Genomic DNA, 11,045 nt, shown 5'->3' with positions numbered 1-11,045 from the left:
TAAGAATAACCACACAACCCAATCTTCACTGTCATATTAACAACAAATAATGGTTTACAAGATATCTCATACATTTATGAAGATAAAAAAAAAATAATAATAAGGGGAGAAAGAAAAAACAAAGAATACAACTGTTCATTTACCCAGGAAAAAAACAACGGGGGAGAGGGAATACAGCTGTTCTTTATACACTTATGAAGCAGCTGGTCCTATTTTCTGAAGCTATTCACGTGGGAGAAAAATAATAATAATAATCATAATAATGAGAAAGCAAATATGTAATAATTCACAAAAATATAATAGTAATAATAATAACAATGCAATTTTGTGACAACAAATACCTTCCTTTTATTTTCTTATTTTTTTATTTTTATGTTGTTGTTGGTCTGAATAATTGGCTTCCAAGGGTAACTGTTGGGGTGGCTTCACCCATGATTGTTGTCAAGTTCACTTCTTTCTCAAGTATTCTGTCAAGTTCCATCACCACATAACTCATGGCTGGTCTTCTCTCACTTGAAGATTCTAAACACCTTGTCATCAGCATTATGAATTCTTCCATTCCTTCAGCAGTGAAAGTGCTTCCCAATCTTTGATCAATTATGTTAGACATCATGCCATGGTCTTCATTATTTTGCACCTTTATTATAACAAATATTGATTAACAAGGAACGTAAATCTATCACCATGTTATTCTTGGTTTAATGCAAGTGAAATGTCATTCTATCAATAAACTAAGCACAATCCACCTAAATACTTTGTAAATGTACAATAACTTCTCGGTAGAAACTCGCATGCAATTGTCTTCGCTTGAAGTTGATAATTAAAAATAGTTGAATGACAATTTAGTCAAATATGTCAAATCACTTAGTGGTTCTCAATTACCAACCCAATTTTTCTACTCTTCTTCACCATTAGATGGGGTGTGAGACTCGAATCAAGTGGATCCCACACGACTCATCTAATGGTGGATAGAGGTGAGTTACCCTAGCGTGCAAGAAATCGTGATTACAGAAAACATATCTTGCGAAACCATGTGATAAGACACATTGCACGTTTATGTTACTTTACTTCCCAACCCTACATGCCATATGTGATGTTTGAAGTAATTTCACATACCCATTCAACTAGATTGTAGCTAGAGTCCAGAGATGCTGATTCTGTTGCTTCCTTCCCACTCAACAATTCCAGCAAAAATACTCCAAAGCTGTATACATCGCTCTTTTCCGAAAATCGTCTGAATTCTCTCACCCTGCAGTTAATGGTGTGCATTTGTCAAGAAAGTAAGAACAAGAGAAAAGCTTGCAACCAGAGGAATGGAACACCTTGTGCGAAAAATTTTACAAAACCTAGTTATGCGGGATATTTAAGCGTTGATTACGCCAATAGTGCCTAGACAAACATTTTAGAGGAGAATATCAATGGCGAAAATTCACACGGGAACATTTCATGTTGTGAGAGGATCCATCCCAATATAAGCAGAGTAGACAAGTAATATATGAGTCATACTCGGGTGCAAGAAATATCTCATCTGCGGCTACTAGAGAGGATGGTCCTGCAATCTCAACTCTCCCCAAAAAATTACGAAGTCCTGCGTCGGCAACCTTAGCGATGAAGTTTTCGTCGACAAGTACATTCGCTGTTTTGAAATCCTTGTGCACCAAACGGGGGCTCAAGGAGTGAAGATGAGCCAAACCTGCACAAGAATAGGAGATGAATGAGGTTTCGAAAATCAGAAACAAGTTCCTCGGAGATTTTATATGTATATAGAAGGTATTATAGTATACCAAGTTTTAGGATGGCTTACAAAAAGAATGTGTGGGATCCATTAAGATACTTGGGGTGTATTTTATCTAAAAGAGAAGAAAACTGATACCAGGAAAGCCACAAATGCTCACTGATTTTGCAAAGGATCACCTTTAGCTGCACCTTGAGCTATTGAAAGTCTATGCTTGAATTCTAGCTTCTCTCGCGATTGTTGATTGGCACCTACAAAGGAAAATTCGACATCACAAGAAAGGACTCGTACTCAAATTAGCTTAATCAAGACAACAATTCTATTAAGATATCTTATATGCAATTGATTTTGATGTAGAAAATTTATGTTTGGCAGTTTTGGGAAAAGTGATTCTGAAAGAAACTAAACATGATTAAAATGGACAGAATCAACTCTGGTGGAGGGAAATACGATTCTAGACCTCTCAAACAGTTTTCTAAGATACACTAAGAATCTATGAATAAAGCTTTCGGAGAAACAAATGGAGAGACTGTATAAGAATTTACCATACAAGTGACTGGAGACGCTTCCATTAGGCACATATTCGTATATAAGAAACTGCAGGTTGTTTTCCTGGCAGTAGCCTAAAAGAGTTACGAGATTCCGATGGTGAATCGATGAGAGATAGCGTACCTGAAGTAAAACTCAGTCCTGTTAGATCAAAACAAGAGAATGAATCATAAGAGTAGATACCTTCGTTCATCCTAAACTAGATAGTAAACGAGTTTAATCGCTATCCACTTGCGCTAAAAATGCAAGAGTTTTATACTGGCTTCGAATTTTTAAGATAGCTGATCCTGACACTTGGAAAGAGCTATAAGGAAATATCATAGACTAATTATGCTTACATTTTCTTTTTTCAATAGAACTAATTAGTAATTATGCTTGCACATATTTTAGAAAACAGAAAAGACTTCAATGAATATAAAAAGTTGTAGTAAAGTAAAGTGAATAAATAGGAAAAAGAAAAACTTTCTTCATAACTACCACCTGAAACTAACTGGCAATTCCTAACAGAACAAGGAATTTGAAAAATGTATTTCATTACTTCAATCAAACTTATAGAGCAGGAAACCGAGCATTACCTCATCAACAAACTCCTGACTCGCGAGTCCACGCCTCTTCTTGATTGCTACAATCATACCATCTTGAAGCAAACCCTTATAAACCTCCCCGAATTTCCCTTCTCCAATCAAATTCTTGTCACTGAAACTCTTTGTAGCCCCAGATAGTTCCTCCATCTCAAAACGCCTAGTATCTCGTATCGACAACTCAATTGTGCCATGTCGTCCTACTGCATGCCATTGAATTCCCTCACATCACTACAAGAAACCTCGAAAAACAAATCTTTCGTATCTAACTACCGAATTAACCAGCACAACCGTGCCTGTTAAGCCACCTTTCTATTTTCTCGGCACGAGTAAGAACATCTTACCTTGGGAAGGATCAGAGGATCCTGTCTCTGAAGTTCTCGAAACGCTTCTCTTGCGAAAAATACAAAACCATATGAGTATTATAACAATCCCTGCCAATGCCACGGCTCCTGCAGCTCCTCCTAATATTGCTGCAAGAGAACTTGACATCTGGAAAAAAACACACTTCACTTTCTCTGTACAAATTTATGTGAACTATTATTATACATTGAACCTGGAACCACAAAAGAGAAGCAACAAAATAAGAAAAGAATCACAATCTATGCAAATATGAACATAATGTACCTTAGAACAAGGGAAAATACTCTTCCTCTATGCATTAAAAGCAAGCTAAGATAGTAGCTATATGATTATGAAGAGAATTTTGGAAGTTTGAGACAGAATGCAAAGGAGATGGCTTTGCAAAAGGCATGCATGTGAAAGAAACAAAATAACATTGAATACTACAACAACGATAATTATAATTATAATAATAATATACTAGGTCAAAAAGAAGAGTACATAATTAATGCGGGTGCTAATGACAGAAGAAATTAATTAAAGTACTTCAAAGACAATCACAGCAACATCAAAATGCTAAAACAATGTTTGGGATTCCCAGCAAGAATGCATGTATGAAATGAATGAATGAATGTAAGTTTCAGAAAGTCATGCAGAGTGATAGAATTGGATCTTGCACATTAATTAACATTGCATCAATTCTTTCACATAGTTTCAAATAAAAAGAAGAAAATAGAATAAAGTGGTTTACTTTTTGTAAAATCTACAGAGGACAATATCACGAGATAAATAATAATAATAATAAGAAGAAGAATAATAATAATGAGGCAGGATCTCTGAGAAAGCCAGAGCTTCATTTACCAATGACACCAAACAACTTTGAAAGGGTATAACAAGAACAATGCCACTTCACGGAAATCAAGATTGACCCAATATCCCTCCTCTTCTCCCTTCTTCATATGAACAATCAGAACCAGAACCACAGCCACAGCCTCACAAGAACCAAATCATGTTTCAACAGCAACATAGGGAAGCAAATTTGGAAAGTTTTGGGTATTTTTGTTCTTCTGGGGTGGCATCAAAATCAACCACAACCCCCAAAAACCCACCCTTTAGATCAGAACTCTTCCAAGTCGTCCAAGACCAAAGGCATGGAAAGAAAGAAAGAAAGAAAGAAAAGAGAAAAGAAAGTGCCACTCTGTAATCAAGAATTACACACTCACACACACAATCTCACACAAACCTTTTTTTTTTTTTCTTTTTTTGCATTCTATTTGTATGAGAAGTGTAGTATGAGTATCATGATGGTTGGATAGTGGATACAGACAATGCCGACAGAAAGTGACCTTGCGCCGACAGACACAACACACTATCAGACACAACACAACACACACATTACATTAGTATCAGGTTTTTATTACCATGCCTCTCTACCAAACACGCCCATTTCTCTTCAATTCAAAACAAAAAAATAAATAAATAAAAGGGAAGAGGTGGGGGTGGGGGTATGATTCAGTTATTTATATTTGTGTTGTGAGATATGTACAAGAAACAAACAAACCCACGAAAAGAAGAATTATTATTAAGGGTTTTGTTTTCTGATATTAGTTTGAGCGATGGTTGGGTTCCATTACTGAAGCGGAATTCAATGCAAGCAATAGTATGGTAGGGTGGTAACTAATTCAGCAAAACAAGTCAACAACAACACTCAATGAGTGAATCAATCGAAAGATCATATGCAGTTGGAGAGAGAGAGAGAGAGCAGGGACTAGGGATAAAAAAAAAAGAGAGCAAAACAGATAAATATGTTTTTGTGCCGGTCACAATTGTGTTTTTGGTGTTGAATTTGTTTTTCAACCGTGTTAAGAAACGAAAATAATACTGGACGACCAAATCATTTTAAGGTTAAATTAATAATTAATAAATTTTAGTAGAAAAAAGTACGAGGAGAAAAAAAATTAATTAAATTTAATTATAAATATAATTTATTCCCCTAACATATTTTAAAATTAAATTAGTCATTGTTTAATTATTTGTATATAAATACATATCAAAATATATTGAGGTATGAACATATAGTTTTATTTATAATTAAATTTTAAAGATGATATAATCAAATTATAAATAACATATAAATATCAATTTGGTACTTGAAAGATTTTGATGTTTGACAAAACAGTACTTAAATAATGTTATCGATAAAATTGTCTTTGAAAGATTTTAAAAATTGACAACCGTGTCTCTGAATTCGCGGGAACCCATCTCTAACGAAAAGAATGTTGAGGTGGTTACCGTATTTTGATGATATGACATATTTTTTAGCTAACTACGGAGTTGCCTTTTATAATTAATTTTTAACAATTATAAGGAAAAAAAATTCCCAATTCTATTGCCCTAGGTCCTCTCCTCTCATTGCAAAGCTCTTCTCCCATCTATGCTTTCCCTCTCACTCTCATTGGAAAATGTGCCTCCACCTCTCCTCTCATTGTTGTCCGCCACCCTCCTCCCTTCTCACCACCAAACTCCTTTCCTCTTACTGCTTTTCCCTCTAACATTCAAGGTCACCGTAGAATTATCGTCACATGCCTGAGACACAACCCAAGAAGAACGTCGTCATCGTGCGCCTGACCCATCCAAAGAGAACATCATTATTGCGTGCTTAACCCAGACTGAAGAGAATCGTTAGAGGCAGAATCGTCGCATCAGAGGAGAATCATCTTCGTCGCCATCCAACAAGATCTTCAAAGGCAGAATCGTCTTCATTGTAGTCTGGTCTCCGTCATCGCCTCCAGCAAGATCGTTCTTCATCGTCGTCGTTAGTCTCTTCGCATTTCATCATTTGAATGTGAACAAAATTAAAATTAACTTGTACTGAATTTTTATTTATGGGATTGTTGAATGCTGATGAACAGATTTATATTCGTAGGGTTGCTGATGAAATGTTTTTTTTTATTGTTCTTCAATGTTTGTTTTTGGTTTCTTTCTTATTTGAAAGGATCATAGATTTGAGGTTGTCGTCTTCTTCAAACTCACTCAAACAAACAGAGCATTGTCCTTGACCTACTTCTGGGGGAGTAGAACTTGACGTTGATGACGTACCAAAAGAGGACAAAGAGGATGGCGCATACGAAGGGAACAATGATGATCAATAAGGTGGGGATGTGATGGTGGTGGAGGATTCAAGATGGATGAACATGCATCTTTAGGGTTCAGGAAAAGAGAATTAGGTTTTTTCTCCCTTCTAATTGTTATAAATTAATTATAAAAGCCAACTCGGTAGTTCAATATGCCATATCATTAAAATACGGTGGCCACCTTAGCATCTTTTTCGTCGGAGATGTGCTCCGGCAAGTCTAGGGATACGCTTGTCAATTTTTAAAATCTTTCAAAGACCATTTTGTCAGTAACATCATTCAAGTACTATTTTGTTAGTGCTTGAATCTTTCAGGTATCGAATTGATATTTACTTCAAATTAAAATAAGAGTTAAACATTTTACACAGTCATCCAATTATATTGTTTTATCGATGATTATTCAATACTATTAATATAAGAGTAGTTCTGATATGACATTATACAATTGAGTACAAGTAAAAAATTATTTTACCCTAACAATGAATCAAAATCAAATTCTTAAACTAATGTTCTGAATATTCTTTCGATGCTACTACACATTCAAGCGTTTTTATCAATCAAGTCCAACTAATTAAGTTGGTCAAAACCAACAAAAATCACTCACACAACGTGTGCGTGAATCACACATTTCTTCTTCTTTGTGTTCCTTCTTCATCTTTGCATGCTTATCCCTCATTGTCATTCTTTCGTTGCTGCTGTTACTGTGTTTTTGTATTTCGTTGCTGCTGTTACTGTGTTTTTGTATTTTATTTCTTCTCCTCTTCCTATTGGTGGTTATTGCAGCATTTTTTATTTCTTTTTTTATGTTTGTTTTTTTATTTTTTTATTATTGTTAAGAGGATAAAACAAAAAAATTATAAGAAGGTGAAACAAGAAGGAGAAGATGAATAAAAAAAAAAGAGAAGATGAAAAAAAAAGAAGATGATGATGATGAAGAAGAAGAGGAGAAGGAGGAAAAATTTTGAATTGTGTAGAATTTGTTAGAAAAATAACACCAACTTCTTAACCTGTGACATAATAAATTTTTTAATTTTCGCACTAAAATTTTTTAACTGTGAAATAGGATCATTTTAAGATGGTAAAATAAGAAGAATTGTGATGATAACGGTGATGATGATGATGAGGAGAGTTTTAATTGTGAAGAATTTATTAAAAAAATAACACTAAAATTTTTCAATCATACAATAAGTTTCATAATTTTGACACCAAAATTTTTTAACCATGATACAAGAATTTTTTAACTAATTCTTCTTATCATTGAACTAAATGAGTGGTATTGAACTCATATATAAATTGATGTATAATAAATTGATGTATTTTTTGTGCTATTTATAATAAATTGATGTATTTTTTATTTTTTTTACAAAACATATTTAAATGTAGTTTGTTGGTTGAGTTAAGGTTTTAGATTTGTGTTTTTTTAAAGATTTCTTGTGTCATTTATAAAAAAAATTTGTGTCATTTTCAAAAGATTATTTGTGTCATTAACCAAAAATTTCTGTGTCACTTTTTTTGTCGTTAAACTGATTGTGTAATATTAAACAAAAAAGAAGATGACGATGATGATGATGATGATAATAATGATGAAAGAGGAGAAAAAGGACAAAAATAAAAGAGAAAAAAAAATCAAACGACATAAAAAAGAAAAAGAAGAGAAAAATGGTGATGATAATAATAAAGGTGAAAGAAAAAGGGGAAGAAGAAGAAAAAAAAATAAAAAAATAAAAAATATACACATATAAATTTAACTTAATTCAACTTGATTAAAAAAAATTTAATTGTCTAATATTTCTGTATTTTTTGTATTCAACTTGGTAATTCAAATTTTAAATTAGCTTTTCGAATTTTTTTTGTTGTTGTTGTCTTTAGCTTCTCAAATTTTAATAGAATTAAATTGGTCTTTAAATTAATAAACGTGTATTAAATAATCAATTTCAAATTTATAACAAATATTAAATAATGATATGTATATACTAAAAATTAATTATTAAATTAATTATTATATATTTTTATATAGATATATATTTATAATTTATCAATATACATATTTTAATTAATATATATTTATACATAATACTCATTTAATAATTAATATTTAGTGTACATCTAATATGATTATTAGTATTGTACTATTTGATCTACGCTCAGATACACCTCTGATTCAACCGAAATGCAGAAACTAATTTGGGTCCGACGTAAAATTGAAAAGAAGAAATTGAAGATTTATAACATAATTAAACCCTATAAATAATAATGTTTTTTGATATTATTTTGTGGGCTGTAAAGTAGCATAATTGTCGTGTGGTACCGCAAGACGCAAGTTGAAAATAGGAGGGTGCGTTAATGTTCATAATTCGTTAGTGTTTTTTATTTTATTTTATTTTGTGTAATAATGTACAGGGCATCTTGGCTGTAATAGATTCGTACCGAGACAACAACCAACAGAGAGAAAAGGAGAGCTATGCATGGTGCCTATGGCTATGAGGGGCAGTATTCTAGTACAAATGTACGACCTACATAACATGCATTACTCCATTATTTACTACATTGCATGGCTTGTAAATATCATACACATATCTTATGTTATGTCACGATATGCTTGTATTTTTTTTTTTTTTATCTCAAGGTATCTTTTAGTACGAGAAACTAAATTAATTTTTTGCGAATCTGAATTCTATTTAAAGATTTATCGTTAGTAAGATGTATATATAAAGTAAGATTTAAATTCTGATATTTACTTAAGCAAATGAATGAACTTACTATTCGACCAACTCAAATTATTTTTTTTTGAAACAGGCAAATATAATGTGTTATTTATTGGTGTGAATAAATTAACTATTTTTTTAAGGTCAAATTTTATAATAAAATTTGACGAATACACAAATCTGATATTCGGATTTATGATTTTAAAAAAATAAAAAAATTATAAATACAAATCTAACTCTCAGATTTATTATTTTTAAAAAATAAAAAATATATAAATACAAATATAATCATCAGATTTTTTTTATTTTTAAATCTAATTCTCTAATTTCTTTTACTTCTCTTCTACAATTTTATGTTACACTCCTCGTCTCTATGATACAATAAAACACTTATTTTTTTCTAATATTAAAAATAAAAAGCGTGGTTACTAACTTACTATATGTGTATCTAGTTAAGTATTTATTTGCATAAATATTATGAATATTAGTTAAATTGATGAGCACTTGATGAGGAGGCAAAAAATAATAAGAAAGAATATGAATAGGGTATGCCAGAAAGAGAGAGAGATTCAAAGTTGTTGCTTGTTCCTTGTGGGGTTGTTGTACCCCACCAGCCAGCTATGTTGACGTTGCTCCTGCTTAGCATTTTTTATGCGTTTGATGTGAATTATATTAGTAAAAAATATATATATAAATTTTATTTGATTCACTTTATAAGATTTGTCATTTTGGTTGTTTGTTTCTACATAAATTTCTAAAGAAAAGGTTGATATAAAGAATTGATCTAAACTTATTTATTAAAATGTCCTTAGTTAATAACTAATCAGCATGGTATAAATGTTTTATTCATCACTATTAATTGAGCTTAACACTCCATTTTTTTTTTCATAATATCAGCTCTATTTGTATGGTTTAATGTTTGAAAATATTTATATTATTTATAATATTTAAGTAATATTAATTAATGTTTCCAATTTCCAAATTTATTATTTTAATGATCATTTAATTTTCAAGAAAGATAACTAGCGTAATATTAATTATATTAATTCAAACGTGTCATTTAATTTGATACGAGAAAAGCTCTGTTTAATCACGTAATTTTTCATCATTTCTAAGACTTCTCAATTTTCTTGGTCTGTGTATTTCATTTTTTGGGTTGATATTGCAAAACAAATGAAATATTGTGTACAAGATAAAGGTGATAAATGCTTAATAAGGTTGAATTCTAAATAAAATTTTTATAATATGTTATAAGTTGGTTATAAGGAGACCGATCAATTTTATTATTACAATTAAAAAATCACTAGTAACCGACTATGCAGAGGAATAAAGAATTCTTTTAATCCATCTATAAACGGATTTCAAAATTATATATATACACGTTTTATTTAAAGAAAGAAATAAGAAAATACACACATAGTTACTAAAACGTTAGAATACCTTTTGATGCGTACCACACCATAATCGGCATGGAGGTTCAGTGGCAGACTGACCTTAAAAATCGGAACCGAGCAGAACTGAACAAACAAACTTTATAAATTATCTCCGAAACAGAATACGCCACTCAATCACGTCTCTTCACAAGATATCCATAACGGCACTTGACCAGGAATATCGGAACTAACAGGAGCTCACCAGCAAACTCGAGGAGCCTATAAATCTTACCCCTTGATTCAGAAAGGGGCAGGTTCCACATTCACTTCTAGTTATTTACTCTTTATTCATTAATTATTCTCCCACTTACTTGAGCGTCGGAGTGCTTTGTGCAGGTGCTCCCGCTGCCGTGTTTCAGAAGGCCGAGGTTAAACTCACGTCGTTGCTCGAGGACAACATATAATCTAGCCACGCATCCAAGTGCTCGGCCGGAGATCATCAACCTCGGTCATCACAGACGGAACATTTGGCGCCCACCGTGGGGCCCGATAACACTAACCCCACGATTCCCTATTATATTTCTACCTCTTGAGTTTTTCTTCGCAGGATAGCACGGGTCCCAGTC

At 32.3% G+C, this 11,045-nt stretch overlaps 1 protein-coding gene across 4 annotated transcripts; it reads right to left on the bottom strand.

Moving 5' to 3' along the window:
- LOC107604884 (Protein kinase superfamily protein) lies at window positions 1–5,031 on the bottom strand. Of its 4 annotated transcripts, none has more exons than XM_016306593.3 (8): window positions 4,069–5,031; window positions 3,210–3,421; window positions 2,860–3,068; window positions 2,281–2,407; window positions 1,915–1,986; window positions 1,507–1,693; window positions 1,117–1,249; window positions 1–637 (listed from the first exon to the last, which is right to left on the bottom strand). In XM_016306593.3, exons 2-8 carry the CDS (start codon window positions 3,355–3,357, stop codon window positions 371–373), a joined length of 1,143 nt encoding a protein of 380 aa, XP_016162079.1. In that variant the 5' UTR covers window positions 3,358–3,421; window positions 4,069–5,031; the 3' UTR covers window positions 1–370. The 4 variants fall into 4 exon arrangements, with proteins under 4 accessions (XP_016162079.1, XP_016162080.1, XP_088347452.1 ...); XM_016306594.3 differs by having other exon boundaries at window positions 3,210–3,357; window positions 4,069–4,910; XM_088491326.1 differs by having other exon boundaries at window positions 2,860–3,065; window positions 3,210–3,357; window positions 4,069–4,422.
- Window positions 5,032–11,045: the final 6,014 nt, after the last annotated feature.

This window comes from Arachis ipaensis, chromosome B6, assembly GCF_059453495.1.
Source record: "Arachis ipaensis isolate K30076 ecotype BB chromosome B6, ASM5945349v1, whole genome shotgun sequence".
Lineage (NCBI taxonomy): Eukaryota > Viridiplantae > Streptophyta > Magnoliopsida > Fabales > Fabaceae > Arachis > Arachis ipaensis.
Note: the sequence above shows the minus strand (reverse complement) of the source record. Positions and strands in the feature narration are given on the sequence as shown.

Bases quoted from the DNA above. Each gene is read 5' to 3' on its own strand.
- LOC107604884 (XM_016306593.3), bottom strand. From the start codon at position 3,357: ATGTCAAGTTCTCTTGCAGCAATATTAGGAGGAGCTGCAGGAGCCGTG. The intron at 3,069-3,209 runs GTAAGATGTTCT...AATGGCATGCAG, and splicing joins ATCCTCTGATCCTTCCCAAG to TAGGACGACATGGCACAATT. The intron at 1,250-1,506 runs GTATGACTCATA...CATTAACTGCAG, and splicing joins GAGATATTTCTTGCACCCGA to GGTGAGAGAATTCAGACGAT.